Source organism: Trypanosoma brucei, chromosome 11 (assembly GCF_000210295.1).
Source record: "Trypanosoma brucei gambiense DAL972 chromosome 11, complete sequence".
NCBI classification, from domain to species: domain Eukaryota; phylum Euglenozoa; class Kinetoplastea; order Trypanosomatida; family Trypanosomatidae; genus Trypanosoma; species Trypanosoma brucei.
The window spans coordinates 2,519,194-2,536,577 of NC_026744.1; the positions used below are offsets into that span (position 1 = coordinate 2,519,194).

General features: G+C 49.1%; 8 protein-coding genes across 8 annotated transcripts; 7 read left to right on the forward strand and 1 right to left on the reverse strand.

Annotated features, from left to right (window-relative positions):
• Nucleotides 1–329: 329 nt before the first annotated feature.
• On the forward strand, nt 330–2,906 carry TbgDal_XI10370 (protein kinase; the record flags this gene model as incomplete). Its single annotated transcript, XM_011781880.1, has 1 exon — nt 330–2,906. One exon carries the CDS (start codon nt 330–332, stop codon nt 2,904–2,906), a length of 2,577 nt encoding a protein of 858 aa, XP_011780182.1.
• Nucleotides 2,907–2,941: 35 nt separating this feature from the next.
• On the forward strand, nt 2,942–3,265 carry TbgDal_XI10380 (hypothetical protein, unlikely; the record flags this gene model as incomplete). Its single annotated transcript, XM_011781881.1, has 1 exon — nt 2,942–3,265. One exon carries the CDS (start codon nt 2,942–2,944, stop codon nt 3,263–3,265), a length of 324 nt encoding a protein of 107 aa, XP_011780183.1.
• Nucleotides 3,266–3,340: 75 nt separating this feature from the next.
• Nucleotides 3,341–5,344, forward strand: TbgDal_XI10390 (hypothetical protein, conserved; the record flags this gene model as incomplete). Its single annotated transcript, XM_011781882.1, has 1 exon — nt 3,341–5,344. The coding sequence occupies one exon, from the start codon at nt 3,341–3,343 to the stop codon at nt 5,342–5,344; it is 2,004 nt and encodes a 667-aa protein (XP_011780184.1).
• A 712-nt stretch (nt 5,345–6,056) lies between these two features.
• Nucleotides 6,057–8,348, forward strand: TbgDal_XI10400 (hypothetical protein, conserved; the record flags this gene model as incomplete). The annotated part of the gene is made up of 1 exon (XM_011781883.1): nt 6,057–8,348. One exon carries the CDS (start codon nt 6,057–6,059, stop codon nt 8,346–8,348), a length of 2,292 nt encoding a protein of 763 aa, XP_011780185.1.
• Nucleotides 8,349–10,406: 2,058 nt separating this feature from the next.
• TbgDal_XI10410 (hypothetical protein, unlikely) lies at nt 10,407–11,099 on the reverse strand (the record flags this gene model as incomplete). The annotated part of the gene is made up of 1 exon (XM_011781884.1): nt 10,407–11,099. One exon carries the CDS (start codon nt 11,097–11,099, stop codon nt 10,407–10,409), a length of 693 nt encoding a protein of 230 aa, XP_011780186.1.
• Nucleotides 11,100–11,444: 345 nt separating this feature from the next.
• On the forward strand, nt 11,445–13,127 carry TbgDal_XI10420 (hypothetical protein, conserved; the record flags this gene model as incomplete). The annotated part of the gene is made up of 1 exon (XM_011781885.1): nt 11,445–13,127. The coding sequence occupies one exon, from the start codon at nt 11,445–11,447 to the stop codon at nt 13,125–13,127; it is 1,683 nt and encodes a 560-aa protein (XP_011780187.1).
• A 473-nt stretch (nt 13,128–13,600) lies between these two features.
• On the forward strand, nt 13,601–16,372 carry TbgDal_XI10430 (tRNA pseudouridine synthase, putative; the record flags this gene model as incomplete). Its single annotated transcript, XM_011781886.1, has 1 exon — nt 13,601–16,372. One exon carries the CDS (start codon nt 13,601–13,603, stop codon nt 16,370–16,372), a length of 2,772 nt encoding a protein of 923 aa, XP_011780188.1.
• Nucleotides 16,373–16,735: 363 nt separating this feature from the next.
• TbgDal_XI10440 (hypothetical protein, conserved) lies at nt 16,736–17,371 on the forward strand (the record flags this gene model as incomplete). Its single annotated transcript, XM_011781887.1, has 1 exon — nt 16,736–17,371. One exon carries the CDS (start codon nt 16,736–16,738, stop codon nt 17,369–17,371), a length of 636 nt encoding a protein of 211 aa, XP_011780189.1.
• Nucleotides 17,372–17,384: the final 13 nt, after the last annotated feature.

The following is a 17,384-nucleotide window of genomic DNA, read 5'->3' on the forward strand; positions in this document are numbered from 1 at the left end:
TTTTGCTTTTAATATGGTGTTGCATCTTGCCGACTGTCCGCCAACCTCGTTTTGCGCCACCAGCCTGTTTTAATTCTTCTTTTCTTTTATGTGTGTGTTATACTTCTCATGCGTTGTTAACACCACTGTAGTTTTCCACCTGTAGGAAACGCCAGGTGCGCCACGGCATCCAAAGGGTTACTCAGCAGAAACCTTACAAGGAAGCCAATTGTCTAACACGCTGCTGTGGAGGTTTCTATCTGCACCATTTTCCATTCATACATATACGTATACCGATTTCTTTACCCGAATATTTATTTAAAAAAAACCGTACTCGGGCGGTTCTTGAAATGCTATCCAAGTTATTCCGGTATGACACGAAACTTCAGGGGAAGCAGGAACTCAGTACCGCTGATCACAGGTCGTTACTTGAGCTTAGTATGACAGACAACATTACATCCGTAGAGATTCCGCAGTACAGGGTGCGGGGGACGTTTGTTGAGTATGTGATTGAGTGCACAAAACGAAACATGACGTGGCAGGTGTTTCGGCGTTACCAGCAATTTAAGGCACTTGACCAGAGTCTGAAACAACTATGCTCACGCGGATCCTCAAGGCACTGTGACTACGGGGTCATTCCTGTCCTCTGCGGTAGCCACTGGACGGAAGTAACTAACCAGTCAATCGACCTCGTAGAAAAACGGCGGAGGCACTTGGAAATTTACCTCCGCCAGTTGCTCGTCCCGGGGAATGTATTTTATGTTGCTAAAACCGTGATTTACGATTTCCTTCACGATGGCGCGGTTCCTGCGCAGCACCAAAGGAGGGCCATACGACCACTAATTGGCTTTGCAACGCCAGACTCGTTGGCAGATCTCCACTTGGAAAACAGGAACGGCGAAGGGAGTGCGAGCCGGTTAGGGGCGGCCTCAACTCTCAACGATAAATCGATTTCTATGCTTGGGCCATCTGCTGTTGGTGAAAGTGATCGAGTGGATGATGGTGTCGGGGACGAAGAAGAGGAGCCCTGCAAATCACCTCCAGGAGAGACCGTAGAGAGCGGTGAGGAATGTGAAGATTTACCATCAGCTGACAACAGTGAAGCTGAGGACGTGCGTGTGCCGCCACCAGGCTCCTTGTGCAGGCAATGTAACGCTGAGTTTTCTTCTGTGCTGTATCCGCATCGTTGTTTCTTCTGTAGGCAACAGTTTTGTCGCGACTGCTTGCATCCAGTCGAACTTGAAGAAGGAGAGGTCGCTAGATCATGTGTTCAATGTTATGAAAACTTTGCTCGAAAGACCTGTAAACCCCAATATCCCCCAACTCCCATGGCTTCAACACCAATACTTCAGTGCGCACCTGCTGGTGGTGCGTTGGACCCGTTGAACTTACTCGGTAGTACGTCCCACGTGCGAACAGATGTAACACTTTCTGACTTTAAGTTAGTTACAACTGTGGGACGTGGCACGTTTGGCAAAGTGATGAAAGTTATCTTTCGTGAAGATGGCAAGGTTTATGCTATGAAAGTGCTCAACAAGTGTGTTATTCACAAGCGGCGAATGATCGAGTACATCAGGGAGGAGAAGAATATCATGTCCTCTTTACCCTCGCATCCGTACATTGTAACATGTCACTTCGCATTTCAGACTGACTACCATCTTTTCTTCGTACTGGACTACCTCCCTGGTGGAGACATGCACTCGCGTGTTTACCCTAAACTCAAACTAACTGAATCGGATGTCCGTTTGTATATTGCTGAACTTGTACTCGCACTCCAACATCTGCACCGTCACGACATTGCCCATCGTGACGTCAAGCTCGAAAACATTGTCTTGGGAGAAGACGGACATCTTAAACTGACAGATTTTGGACTGGCACGCATGAATTTCTCACGGCAACGCCGTCGCAGTTTTGTGGGGAGTCCGGAGTACCTTCCGCCAGAAACGATTCAGGGGAAGTACCAAACGAAGGCTGTGGATTGGTGGAGTGCGGGGGTCATGCTGTACGAAATGCTGAGTGGGAAGACGCCGTTTTACTCGGCGTACAATTGTGAAATCTACAACAATGTGTTGAAGGCGGAGTTGGACCTCACAGCCCCGTGTTTCACGCCAGAGGCCGCCTCACTCATTGAACAACTGCTTCAAAGCCATCCAAAAGCAAGGTTGCAGGACGCAGGGGCAATAAAGGCTCATCCTTACTTTGCATCGATCGATTGGGCTGCTCTCGAAGGTAAAAAAATATCTGCCCCCATACAGCTTGATCTTATGGGAAATGATATGAAATACATCAAATGGAAGTTCACGGCAGAGTGGGCTGTTATATACAAACCTCCTGGAGTGACACGTGCTACAATTGACCTTTTGATTAATCGCTTTAGTAACTTTGCTCATGTGAGCGAGGGGACGCCGCCCACGCCGCATCTGCCGATAGGGCAGCAGCAGGAAGAGGTTTCTGACGGAGTGACAAACCCACCGGATATAACCGGCGTTTGGAATGTTGTCAAGGTGGAGATGCAAACGGAGGATGGAAAGATCACGCATCCTTGGGGAAGTGCGGTGTGTGGAGTGCTAGCGTACTTCCCAGAGGGTCAGTTCAGCATGCAGCTTACATCATATATGCGTCCACATTTGCGGCAACAGTTCGTGGATCGTGCCGTGAGAGAGGATCTGGTAGAAATGTGCAACTCGTACGCGGGCAGTTTCGGAAAGTATCAGATCAAGCCAGGGAGCAATATCATTACTCACAGGCTTCACGGCTGCCTCTGTCCGAATCTTACAGGAAGTACACAAAAGTATTTTTTTGAAGTTCGTGAGAGGAAAGAAAATGGGGCTAAAGTGTTAAAACTTTTTACCGCGTGTAACGCGCTCCCAGGTGAAGACATCTCCGCACAAACCGTCCTCACATGGGAACGGACGGGTTCCTGCTAATCTCTTGCCTATACGCTTCCCTGCCCCGTTAAATAATGGGCTGTTGCTGGGCCTCTCCCGTTGCTACTCCTCCCTGTTGCCTCCAATGTACCCAAACACGCTCATCTCACTATTGGAGCTGTACAATGTGCTTCCATCTGCTGCTAGTGACTGATAAGGTGGGACAGTCTGGCGGCACCTTTTTTCTATCTCTCTGCCGTGGCACGGCTGCTGTACAGTCCGGGGTATCGATTTCTCATAGCGCATCCTTTTCTTTTTTTTTTTTCAGAAACACCCCTCTGTTATTGCCATTTGCCGGACGAACTCTTACCTTCATGTGCTATTACTCATTCTCTGGTCACAAGTTGACGAATTTCTAGGACAAGAGAACGACAGAAGTAGAGGTAAAAAGAAAAAGGTGACCGCGGCACTCTTCTCTTTGTGCATCGTGTAGCATGCTCTCCAGTGCGCTGAGGTTTGTAAAACCCGTCAAGCGGATGACGGCAACTGCTGGAAGGATCGTTTTTTCTAGCATCACAAACACCCAGAGACGCGTAAGCACATCATCACAAGCCACAACCGAGTCGACTTTGGTTCTCTCTGATGAGGACCGCAAGCTAATGCCTCAGGGGATCGCACAACCTACCATAGCGGAGCCCGGTGGAGTTAATGCACAGCAAGAACCAAGGAACGCTTCAGATACCATGGATGCAAGTACCGCTGTAGGGATCGGGAACCTTCGCAGAGGAAATAGCGGTGCATTCACACATGCTGGTGGTTATGCACCGTGGGAAATCCGCGCGCTCCTTGTTCCACTGTTGCCTGTAGGCAACACCTTTGTTCACATAAGTAGCGTCATCCACCTTCTTCCTTCGGCAGCACGTAAGGAAATGGAGCGTGAGGGGACACCCCTTCAGTACATAGAGAAATATCTATCGGACAGTGTTATTGTCAGGGGGAGCCTGCTCTCGCGCATCACAACAGGTGCAAGCAGTTGTGACAAGGGGAATGGATGTAGCAAAGCTTCTGTTGCGCCGCCACCGCCTCCCATTTCCGTTGGTCGTGCAAGCGGTCCAGCTTCACAGCAGCAGCAGCAGCAGGGCTTGCCTCCGCGAGGTGGTGCGGGTGCGAAAACAACTCTTGAAGTGTTGGATATGTTAATTGAATTCATTCCAACCTTCTTTGTACAACACCAGATGGTAGCCGACCAGTTGCCGTCTGAAATTACAAAGCAGTTTGCTGACAGTAGTTTTCTTTATTATCTCAAGCGGTTCCGTCACTACATTGACATACGTGCCAGCCACGGGAACACTGAAATCCGGCTCCGCCCCGATTTTTCACACCCTAAGCGGGGTGCAGCTGATTCTCGCTACACCACTGGACTGAGCAGCAATGACATATTGAGCCAACTCGCCCGCGGTCGAAGGCCACCACGACACTCAGAGGCCAATTTAATTCAATTCATAGTGCCACGAATGCCCATCGAATACACTCCAATAGCTACCGTCCTGCAGGATGTGTCAGATATCGTCTCCCGCCATCCCTCCTTTGATCCTCGTCTCGGGGTAACGGGTCTCTTCGAGAAATACCCAGAATATTTTCAGATCACTGACTCCAAACTGCGAGTTCGGCCGTTTCGCAGTGCGCCAAATTCATTGGATGATTTGAACGCTACTACCTCACCCCTACCTGCTATATACGAGAAGGTTAAGCAACTGGTGGACGCACAGGCCGAGGGAAAGGACTACAGTAAAGAGGCAGAGAAGGCAGCTGCCATTGTGCCGACTGGTAAACTATACGCGCTACTTACTAACGTAGAAAAAACGGAGGTAAAAGCAAAATGTCGCTCCTTCCCGCGTTTCTTGCGGCTGCACGGCGAGGAGATTGTGGTATCTGTGGACAGCATGAAGGTGTACAAGTTCCGGCCAACGTATGAACCCTGCGCAGAAACTCTTATGGATCAGCGGCTTATGATGAGTTCACTCTCCCCTAGTGACCCCGTACTAAAGATACCAGCCACAATGGAGGAAAGCAGTTCTGCTGACTGGGCCGTACGGGAGCTGTACGACGCGTTGCCGCTTATGCAGTGTGCTGAACTTAGTGAAGTGATGTCGCTCGTTCCGCCCTCCATAAGGGATGCACTGCCAAAGGAGCTGGAGAAGCTTGTAGAACATTTGGCATTGTATCCCGACTACTTCGCCACCTGGCCCTACCCCGACGATCCCACTGTGATGGTGGTTCAGCGAGCAAAGCTGGAGCCGTTGCACTTAAAGAACGAAGACATTGTGAGGATGGTTCTTTCGTTTATTCCCCAGGGCGGTATTGAAGCGCACAAGCTGATGCGTCGCGTCCCGCTTCCTCTTCAAAGACACTTCTACCGCCACGGGTTGAAGAGGGTGCTTGGCGAACTTAAGGACTACTTTTTGATTGTTGGTGATAAGGTTATGCGCGTAGGTTGAAGAACTCTAACATTACGTGAATCCACTGTTGTGATCACGCGAATAAAAACATTGATGATGGTGACACTTGAGCTACCGGTTAGCATACCGAGCGTGGAATTTCTTGGGTTGTGACTTCCGCATGCACGGAAGGATGGGCGCAGCATCATTGAGTCCAGAACGCGTGGGTTTGCGGCGAGTGGTTGACGCTAACAGAAATCATCACCGAGGTAACTTTTGAGAAGGATACAGAAGTTTGTTTGTGTGTGTGAAGCGTGGTGTCGCCACTGAGGATGTTTCTGGTGATACTTTCTGGCCACGAAAGGCCGATCCTTTTTATCGCCTAGTATTTCCATATTATTGATGACCGTTACCCTTCCCTTCACACAGGGTCACACACGGCATATTCAATTCTTGAGTATAACAACTCTCACGCTTGCCTTCGTTTTCGTTATCATTCTTGATTATCCTGTGCATAGTACTAGGTAAGTAGAAGTCAGAATCAATTTCAGTGACTAGGATTGTTCCGTTTCCCACCTGTGGGAAAAGTTACCTATCCGTTAGGTTATATTCGCTTCGTTGTACATATACACAAGCACTCGAACATTTTTATTTCGTTTTTGTTTTCAGGATAGTGTCGGTGTTTTGTTTTGTTTTTACCTTTTCGAAGTTTAGTGGTATACTCTGTTGCTCACACTTTTGCTCGTGCGCACCTTTGAGTTCGCTTGGCTAAATGCTACAAAAGGAGGTATTGGGCTCAAATGCGAATTCCTCCACGGTTCTTGTAAAGGACACAGAGGCTGGAGGGGAACTCCGCGTTGTTAAGCGAATCAACGTCACCTCGTGGGCGGAATCCGATGTGGACAAAACACTCGAGACGTACAACGCTATTGCTTCGGCAAATATACCGAATATGGTTAAGTTGTACGTGGCCATGCGGCAGAGCTCCTCCATAAGTGTCGTGAGTTCCTACTGCCTTGGCGAGGAACTGCAGGAGTACCTTGACGAGAAAATCTCCTGTCCTTTAGATGAGGTTACTGCCTTGAGGTGGATGCGAAATATAGCGCGGGTCGTGCAACAGGTCCACAACCTTCCCCTCAACAACAGGGTGGCATGTTTTCATGGACCTTTAATTGATCGTATTTTTGTTGTGGACGACGGTAAAGAGGTATGCGTAGGTTTGCCACTACCACGCGTCTTGTACTTCAAATGGCTTGAGGAGCGTGAGACGTATGGTGTTAAATTGCACCACGAATACCCACCAGAAGTTCTGCGCGGCCGGTATTATTACACCCAAGCAAGCGATATTTGGCAGTTAGGACTCGTAGGAATGAAGTTGTTAGCAGCTAACGCCTCATTTGATCGTCGATCAGCCGCCATTCGGACACTTATTGCGTCCATGATGAACCCCATAATGAGGAAGCGACCTAACATTGAAGAGGTTAACAGAAAATTGGGGGAAATCACACGGGAACGCAGCATCTCATGCTTGTCGTCTGCGGATGTGAATACTCCGACATCGTATGAACGATTTCTCACTCCGCGCTCCGCAGTTATGGAGGAGCCGATCGGAATGACATCGTTGGATGAGTATGACACCTTCACCACCGACCTTAGTAAGACGAACTTCGATGAGGTGACCCAAAGTACGCATAAACATGCCTGGCGTAACAGGCTTCAACCAAGTTGGTACAACCAAGCGATGAAGCAATTTGAGGAGCTGCAACGGATGAACTCAACCCCGTTAACGTCAAGGTCACGCCCGGCATCACCCACGCCAGCAACTGGTGGAGCTGTATCACCGCGAGCGAGGAGAGATGCAAAGGCAACAAACGCACGGGACAGGTCTGGTGGAGCTCGGCCATCTCCCCGTCGGCGCGCGTCCTCTTCAACGCTTACCGGACCACAAAAAAATCGAACTCTTGAGCGCGTGCCGAGCTCGGCGCGCAGGGACCTTGCGATGCCCAGAATGTTGAATAACATTCCGTCTCAGCGGTCGCGTAATGCCCATAGGTTGGAATTGGAAGAAAAAAAGCGAAGGCAACAGGCTCTGGAGCGAGAGGCCCATGCCATGCACCGAGTTCATGAAAATAGGATGCGGGAAATCCGTAAGAACCAAGATGAGTCCATGAAACACGATATTCGGAAGTACATCAAGCAGTGGAGAGAGCAGAGCACCGCCGCAAAAGACGATAGCACTTCGTATAGCGAACACAATGGTGTGGCAATATTTGTTCCAAAAAATCCACCACCACCGGGGCGGTCACCAAATGTAGACACGAAAGCAAAGCAACAACCACTTAATAGTGAAGGGGATACACACAGGAGGGTTTTCTCGGATGAACTCACGCATGCAGCGGCAGGGCCGGTGGTGCATGGAAGCACACCAAGACCCTACAGCGCGACACGACACCCGCGGACACCACCATCAGCCACACCGAAGCGCTCAGCATCTATATACCGCATCCGTGGCATTAGCCCCAAGGTGCCGCACTCACGTGCCAATCCCTCCGACAGATACAAGGTCACAGAAAGTGCACCCACCACCACTGTGTCGTGTGCAAATCCTTCCAGTAGCAAAAATAGTGGCACGACGGCCTACCAAACTAGTGAAACCTCGTCCGGTACATATCCGTCAGGAACGAACAGGGCGGGGCAATCAAATTCACGGACAATCTCCGTTCTGGGAGAAGACGCGACTAAACCAAGCTGCACAGCTGGTGTGCCAGGCACTAATCGTCTCGCTGCGGAAAGTCTCAGGTGTTCTGCGGGTAGATTGCGGGAAGCACTGGAGAAACTATTACCAACCCGCGAGTTGTTCGTTGAGACAATGGAAGTTGTAGATGCCTTCGTGGTGCGCTCAGAGATTGAGCGGTGCAACCCTCGTTTCAACACAGTGTTCATGCACACACTTAGGAAGTTAATGAATGATGATGAACTTCTTCTTTCCGCCGTTCCGATGTGTGCGCAGTTAGTTTCGTTGTTGAGTCTGTTGCAAGGAGGCGAACAGCCTGAGGGGACGTAAAATTTGAGGAAAGAAGGTGGGGAATAAAGAATGGAGGAAGGAAAGGGGGAGATAGGGACGATGTACGCAAGGTGGAGGTCGCTGCAGTAGTCACTGCGCTCGCTGTTACGAAGACAGCACGGGCAAGTGATTAACGGTCCAACTAACCGCACCCTTGAAGAGGGAAAACGATGGTAAGGGTTCCAACTTGTTTTGCTGCACTGCATGTACATATATACAAACTTAGAATTGTGCATGTATCTTGCATTCTTCGTATCTTTTTTGTGTACGTGCGCCTTCACGTATCCCTCTCTTTCCCGTCTTCTTCTATCGCTCTGCATGTCCCTTCCTTTACTTTCGACGTGCCACGGGCGCTGTCAACCATTGGAAATGAATTCCAGCATATTATACGCAAACACAAACATCCATTTCAGTTTGAATGGGCGGATTTTGGAGGGACGTGATCAGTCTTTTTATGTGTCTCGCAGTTCCGTACCCTTTCTCTCACACATTGCCGTGTTTTTTTTTTTTTGTGATTGCCTAACGTCTTTCAAAAAGGTGGAATTACGACACACGCAAAGGTGTGTCAAGGGTGGATATGAAGTCGAAGCAAGGGAAAGGAATGAGAATAAATGTAAAAGAGGTAACTGAAGCAGGTGGAGTTGTCTGTAGAAAGGGGGCGCACAACAAGTTGAACATGTGGAGTATCGTGAAGAATCCCAAAAGAAAACAAGAAAAAAAAAGAGAAAACATTTCGCCCTTCTCTTCTTTTTATTTCCCCTCTCCTCCCTTGTTTCTCCTTCATTTCAATAGGCTATCATAAAGAATCACTCCAGTTTATTTTTCCAGTGTTTCTGCTTCTTTTGCTGGCCCTTCTCTTCTCTTCTCTTCTCTTTTTTGCTTTTTTTCTTTTTTGTGTGAGCGATTGTTGTTATTATTGTTTTCATTACTTTCACTATCATCATCATTATTGACTCGTCCTTATTGGCGGTAAAGGACACCGTGAGAGAAGAGGGTGAATATTGTTAAAGTTGACGAAATTATGAGCCCTTCAGGAAGGATATTTCCCAGCCTGTAGAATTTCATGGGAGTGTACTGTGCATATATATATATATATATATATACATATATATATGGATATGAATATACATATTTATTACCTACGCAGTCCTGTTAGGCAATGTTTTGATTTGCTGCTGCTGTTGGCATTCCCCCTTCCAACTCGATCGTGTGCCCGATTTCATCCCTCTAATTCACTTTCCCTTAAGGCTCATCTCACCTGTGACAGAGTGGGCGGCGCATGAAAATATTTTCCATTAATTTTATATGGATGAGTTAAATTCTTTTGTTTCTGCATTTTGATTCTAGTTCGGGTGGGTTGGTGCGGTGCCACTTGTTGAAAGTGGGGTGAAGTATTTTTTTTTTTTAGGTTCGTAAACTGCGGCAACGACAGCAGTGGCTTCATCATGAAAAGAATCCACTAGTGCGATTGTGACTGCGCGGTCCTTGTGACTTCGGGGCTGGCGGCACATAATTATCTCTACAGTTGTTTCATCGCATTGGTTTCCTTTTTTTTTTTCCTGGTTGCCATGGTGTTGGTGGTTCCCCGCACACACTTACCTTTTCGTTCGTTTTCACTTACTTCCTGCCATCGTGATATCGGTACTACATGAAAGAGGAGAGAGGAAATTTGGGGGGAAACTATGCGATTCTATTTTTGTGAAGAGCTGGCATTCTTCTTTTATATCGTCCCCTGTTCTGCATGCAGCTTTTCGCATATGCATAAGAGTTGAATGGTGCGGCGATGAGTCGAGAAAAGAAGGTTGGGGAAACAAAATAATCACGTGAAGGTTGGAAGGAAAAGGGAAAGGGCGGTGGGAGAAGAAACCTTAGAAGGAGAGAAGGCGATGGTAAGTGGCTTTCGAGAAGCGGAAAGCGACCTACCACGGGGGTAGGGAAATATTTTGTCCACTCTCACAGTTTTTTGTCTGCCTTGTGGTTTTTTTTGTAACTAGTTATTTTTTTAAAAGTAAATCACTTTTCAAAGTTGATTGCTTTTTGCTCCTTCATTTGCATAATTTAGAACGTAAAGCCCCCACGACTGCTTAGAGAGAGTTCCTGTTGGAGCCACGAGACGGATGGGAAGGACAAGAAGGGTCGAAACCGTTCAGTGAATCGTACATCACACTTTCCATGATTGCATAGCCACGCACTCGTAAATATAAATAAATATATATATATATTTGCGCTTGCATATGCATATGCATAACCCCACTGAAAACACCTACATGTGTAATTCACACCTCCGATACTTCCTACACCGCTTATATTGTTTTTTCCAATACTGCACACTTTGTGGCTTCTGTATTTATCACCTACCATTTGACTGTAGTAGTAAAGTACAGCACAGGGAAATAGTAAGGAGCGATAACAGGAAAAACAGACGAGAGCACCGGTTTGTTGCAAGGTATAGCATCGATAGTATGGGAGATTCTGAAGCCACTGCGGCTGCTGCTTTAGAGCAATCCATGCGAAGTGGCCGGACCGTGGTTTATTATACTCACCCGCAGAAGCTTCCATCCACATCAAGGGGCCTAACCAATATCGTTTCTGGTGATCAGCATGGCAGTGGGGCAGACGGTCTTCATTACAAACATGAAGAGGTTGTCGCGGTGGGTGATTTCTCCTTCCTCCCGTTCCCATCGTATTGTGGAAGGACAACCGCCAACACGGTTCTCTATAAGCATTTTCTGTCTTTTGACGTCCACACATGAAGTGAATCTCTCAGATGCACGTTAAATCCTTCGCACGCACTTCCGCCGTTTCCACCTCACCAAACGACATCCCCCTTTGAGTTTGCCTTCCTGCTGTGTGCGCCCTTTTTTTTTTTGTGGTCGCGGCAGCGGACACCTCCGAATGGTGGAAGATCCTCGGTTCCCGTGATGGTTACTAAACACCTTTCTTGCTCTCACCCTCCATTATTTGTCTTTAACTCTTTAGTATTTAGTGAAACTGCTGCAATTATTGTAAATTACTGTCCCCCCCCCTTCGCTCACAACTGTTTGCTCGCTGAAATCGCTGCTGTCACTGCTACCCGGTTCGCACCGATAAAAGGGAATGGGAAACAGGTTTGAAGGGAGCTCTACAATGGATGATGGCTGCGAGTCGCCCCGTGGTACGTGTGAGCGGCTGGTAGAGGTGAGCGTTTATGACAAGCAGTCGAACGAAATGCGTGTGTTCAGATGTGATTTGCATTTGCTCGAGTCGTCCATGACGTACTTCACACCTATCATCAAATGTTACCTCGACGAAGAAGAGCGCCAAAAGTCGCGGGAAGAGAAGTCGTTGGATAGGGCGTCATCGACCGGTGCACGCTCCGTGAAAAACAGCAAGACAAAGGCTCACGAGGCCACCAAGCCGTTGAAGCGAAAGGGTAAAGAAGAGAAGCCCCCCATACCACTCCATGTCAACTGTGACATGAGCACCTTTTCTTGGCTTATGGCCTACGTGGAGGGGAAGCAACGTTCATTTACTCCAAAGAATGCCGTGTCGCTAGCGTTGTCGTCAAACTTTTTGCACATGACACAGTTAGTTGAAATGACCCTCCTTTACATCAAGGATCACCTAGTGGAGGTTATTCTCTCGGGAGTGAACATGGACTGCTTTACTGGGGAACTATTGGCGAGGCTTGCAAGCATGATGTCGGAGGGCGATGTCGCCAGGGCCTTTCTAAAACTATTTGACTGGCATGCGGAGGACTCACCAAACCGCCGCTTCCTGACAGCCTTAATCCGACACATGTTGTGCGACCGCTTCGGGGAGGGTCGTCCCAGTAGTCTTCGGTGGTGTGGTCTCTGTGGTGCTCTTTTTGATCAACAGGAACTACAACACATAGAGCGGCGGTATAAAAATGTTAGGCTCCCTGTGTGCCCCCGCGTGACTAAGAATTCAGTTGGTCACCGGGGTGAGCTTCTCAAAACCCATGTAGCGTCCAAGCAAGAGGCAAATATCAAGTTTCCCCCACTTTCGTGGCATGAAAAGGAAGTGGAAGCGTGGGCGTGGCGCGTCGTGGGATCGTTGTACTTGTTTGTCTGCCGCCGTTGCAACTGTTGCGTCTCGCTGACGAACACTACCTGCCACTCTTGCCCCGGAGGCACCGCCAACTTTAGCCGCGCTGAAGGAGTGAGTAGTGAAGACGCTGACGCACTTCTTGCGTGGTTCGATTTAGCAAAGAACTTGTACCCAGGAGGACTACGGCCTATGTACTGCCCAAAAGAGGAGGCAGTGCGTGAACCTTTTTTACTTTTAACCCCCAAGGGCGGGTGGTTATACGATGATGAGGGCGACTCAAGCGTGCCAGGTGTGTGGAGCACACATCCAGCTGCAGTGGAAGAGTCCGTTGATGCGAAGGGTTATGTGAATATAGGCGTGATGAATGGGTTTGAGCGCTGGTTGATGGAAGAGCTCCAACAAATGATGGAGGACTTTGACCAGTCAGGACTCCACGCAAAGCCGTCCGCAAATCAACACGGCTCATCTCCTGCACAAGCAGGGCCATACTCACCTAACACTACGATGTCATCTCTTTCCCCAGGGCCGCGTAACATAGTCGGAGGAATCCACGGCGAAGGCGCCCCCGGCCGACCCGGGCTCCGCGGGGCTAAAGGCGTCGGTGATACGCGAATGAGGCCCCTCAGTAATGGGACTGACCTGTCAAGGAAGGTGAAAGAGGGAGCACCACCAAGTGGGAGGCTGCAGAAGCGTGACAAGTTGGACAGCGGTGCGAGACTGCTTTCTTAGAGCGATCAGTGCGTAAAAACTTTGAGTATGATGGTTGCACCAGGTATATCCTCTCAGTAACCTCCATAACCAACTTTCACCTCCGTGATCGCTGACCTGGTGAAGCTGACATCGCGCGATTTCGGTGGCCAGGAAAGAAGGAAGTGGGTAGATATATAACGGATAAGGGTGCGGCTTCAAGAGAAGAAAAGTATACGTGGTTGCACCTGGTGGGACTTTGTGCCTTCTTCGCTCCGGTGCGCTGACGGTTGTACGTTGGCTCTATACGTAGCGCATATGCTGCCGTACTCGGCGAGATTTCGAGCATGTAGTTTGATGATTTGTCTAGTACGTTCACAGGTCTCCGGCAATGTTTTTCTTTTTCTTTTTACTTGCAAGTGGGTTGTGCTTGTGCTCAATACCCAGCGGGCAATAGTCTTCTGGGCTCACTCGGCTTACGCCACTGTGTTGGGTCGGCATGTGCCTATGTCCCGATGTTGGTTGCATTTTTCTCTTATTCCCTTCCCCCACTGTCTTATTTTACACGTGTATTTGTTGCAAAGATGAGGGTGGGGTGGACAACTCGCTCCCCAGTGAAGTCAAAATGGATATGGGAACTTGAGCCGAGCAGGCTCCACGCTATCGACTTTTTTACCTACCGTCTCGGGCTTTTCAGCGATCCCTCCACGAAGTGTACCAGGAAGGTCGCAGTCGACGGTAGCAACGGCAAAATAAGCAATAAAAAACGAAATGCGAATCGATTAAACAAACTCTCTGAACCTTTGAACCCTATTCCGTCACCCTATGGCGGGGAGCTTACGAAGGCGCACAATACCGCAGGCGATGGATGCAGTAGGATTTTCTCATTCTCTCCCTTGAAGCTGATGCAACGGATGATGCGCGAGTGGGAAGAGCAGCAGCGAGAGCTTTCGTCGCGAGATGAAGAAATCATGGCGAGGGAAGAAGCGCAAATGGCTTCTATTATGAAGCATCCATCCGCATTGTTCGGGGATGAAGCAGCGGTCCTGTACAAATTTGGCATGGGTGCCTTCGTTTCACCGAACGCACCGGGCTTCTCGGGAATTTTTCGGCAGCATTGGAAGGACTTTTTGGTCACGGAAATGGTCTACGATAGTGAGGGAGAAGATGGCAAACCACTTTCCCGCGAGCTCGATTGGACTATTCCAGCACTTCCTGATTGTTTTCGTTCAGTTGATGAATCAGATACCAAATATGTGCATGGTGGCAGCACGACTAGCGGTGAAAACCGCATCAACAGTTTCTTTACCGTCGATATAGGAGGGCAGTTAAAACAAATAATGAAGGAAGATAGCGGCGAGGGAGATAGCAAAAGAACGGGGGTGGAACCCCTAACGGGTAATCCGTCTGGCGCAGCCTCACGAAATAAATCTCGACTAGAGGGAAACGGCCAGGATGAGGATTCGAGCGAATTTAGGACGGGGAAGTTTTACCTTCAGTGCTACCTCCGTAAGCAGCATATTGCACACAGCGTCGCGCTCTCCAACATCGCTCAAACTCTTCGAATGCACCCCTCCTGTATATCCGTAGCCGGTATTAAGGACTACATTGGGGACACGCTGCAAAGGGTCCGGTTGCAAAATGTCACTCCAGCATCAGCGCTAGAAGCAAATCGTGTCTTCCGCAAGAAAAAGTGGGCGATGACACTTTCCGACTTCTCATATCATACGGAACCACTATTTCCTGGGCGGCTGTTCGGTAATCACTTTAAAATTGTCCTTCGAGATGTGACGGTGCCAAAGGCATGCATTCAACAGGCGGTGTACGAGCTCCAGACGCATGGGTTCCCGAACTATTACGGATGCCAGCGGTTCTCGTGGTTTGGTGGGACTAATGATGCTGCTTTCGCTATACTAAATCAAAACTGGTTAGCTTTCGCGTTCCGCTTTCTCGGGTATACCAGTCGTGAGCTGACACTCCGAGAACTGCTACAGCGTGAAAAAAAATATCCGAACCCAGTACAAGACGAGTATCGTCGCAATATCGTACGCCGTCTTCGATCCATCGCAATAGAACCCAGTGAATTGGATACGGCTCCATTTCTTGCATGTCCCTCCCTTGGTGCCCCGTTGACCGCTACCGATGGTGGGCCCGTGAGCAAGAAGCAAGAGTTGATACTTCTGCAGTTACAAGGTGCGTATCTTGATTTGAGCGTGATGAGTCGGCGTCTCACAGCACAGCGTCTCTGTAGCTACTTGTGGAACCAAGTGCTAACACTTCGGCTTCACCACTTCGGTGGTAAAGAGGTTTTGGAAGGTGATATGGTTCTACCCGAGGTGCTGCGGCGTGTGCAAACCTCACCAGAAGAACGGACTGACTGGTACCGACAGGGTATTCATCTCGTTGAAACTGAGGAAGAAAGAGAGAGAACGTCCATTATGAATGTTATTCATCCTGGTTTCTCCTTCAATTCCATGCGGTTGCCGCAGAACGCGGTAGGGGAGTATTTTCTTCAGGTGTGTCAAAAGTACCACCTGGAATGGCACAGCCGCCACTCGAGGTTGGGGATTCACGACTTCTTTGAGCCACCGCGCCCTATTATTCGTAAACCAATGAACCTGCGGTATGACTACGACACTGAGTCATGCAAGTTGACGCTTGAATTTTCTCTTGAGCGTGGCAGCTACGCTAATGTTGTTCTTACAGAGCTCATGAAACAAGCTCGTTGTGTTGGTTCCTCTGATATTCTTACCCTTCCCGCTCCCGATGCAATGTGGGAGCTTGGAAACCGCGATCCTGGATACGTCACATCCCTGCAAGACATATACGAAGGATTTCAAGACGGTGTTGGGTTTGTGAATGAGGAACACGTCCTACCTTTTGTTGGGGATGTCAAGCCGTGGGACTATAATACCGGGCCGCTCTTTCTACCGGAGAGTGCAGATCCTGTGCGCAAAGCACATCGTTGGGGATCACGGCACCTGATTCGGAATATGGCCCGCCGGGAACAAGATGAGGAGGAAATGAGGTTGCGACTATTTGAGAAACCACTCGCCAAAACACTTAAAGATGGCGAAGTGAGCTGTTACGCCGGGCACACGGTTCCCCTTCCACCCAATGCTAAGGCGAAGAGAATATTCTTTAAAGTCCTCCGCCGGCAGCGTCGCTACCCCGGGGCACCCAAAACCACGCCACGTATCAAACGCGGTGCAGAGGTTCAAAGGAGGGAAACGGCTCGTGTGCCGTTTAAAACCATTAACAAGAATACGTGGAACGTGACGTGGTGATGTGGCTTGTTTTAAGAGTTCTGAACAGAACAAATGATCAGTAAAATGGACTTTCTTCCCTGCATTTCCCTTGTATGTGCTCGTGGGAAAGCAGGCGTGTATATTGCACACTCTGGTCGATTCCCTTTGCTGTTCAACCTCTCTTTTTTTGTATCAATAATGCCCGTCGTTTGGTTTTGTACTTTTTTGGGAAGGGGTCAGGCCTTATAAAGGTTGGCGGCTCATTTTTCTCACCCGTGTGCATCTAGTAATAGGCAAGCAGCAGGTTTAAATAGCTGCCCAGTAGGGTTTGAGTTGGTTCTCCCCTTTCCTCACTCGTATATAAGTTTAATTTCGTCGGTACGCATTAGTGTTTACGCACGCATGTATCGCTCAGTGGGAGAAGCAGTCGGACGGACCCCTAAGCAGGACGCACCGCCATACGACCCCTCTCTTTGGGAAGGAAAGGATTGTGCATTCATCACAGTTCTGAAAGAGGCTCATGAAAGGCAACAACGGCAGGAGCGCCACCGCGACGCACAGCACGGCGGAGTCGACGAGGCTGGCTTGGCGGCTCCCTACACCTCCCATATTCAGCTGACATACACACCAACAAGTTGGTGGGAAAGGCTTATGTTGAAATTGTTCCCTCGGTATTATGCCTTACGGGTCATGGCAAATAGTGATATTTCCCGACTGAGCAATGAAGAACTTGTAATGCGGATGCATCTCGCCCTTCAGGCGGGAGACGGTGATTTCTCTGCCCTCATAGCGCAGGAGTTGGCTCGGAGACGTGTGTATCTGTACCGAGAGGAGGTTACCACTGTGAATACAACCCCTGGGGGTGCGGCAGTTAGGCGAAACAACTATAGAGGGATGGGAAGTCCTGACGAAGGGGTTGGTATTATGCGTGCGAGGTATTCGGACAGTGCAGTAAAGCAAGGTACCGTCAGCCATGTTGCAGATTCGTCATTTACGGTGCCAGAGTTTCTGCTGAGGCGTCCCTCATACGGTGGATGAGGTTTCCGCTGCT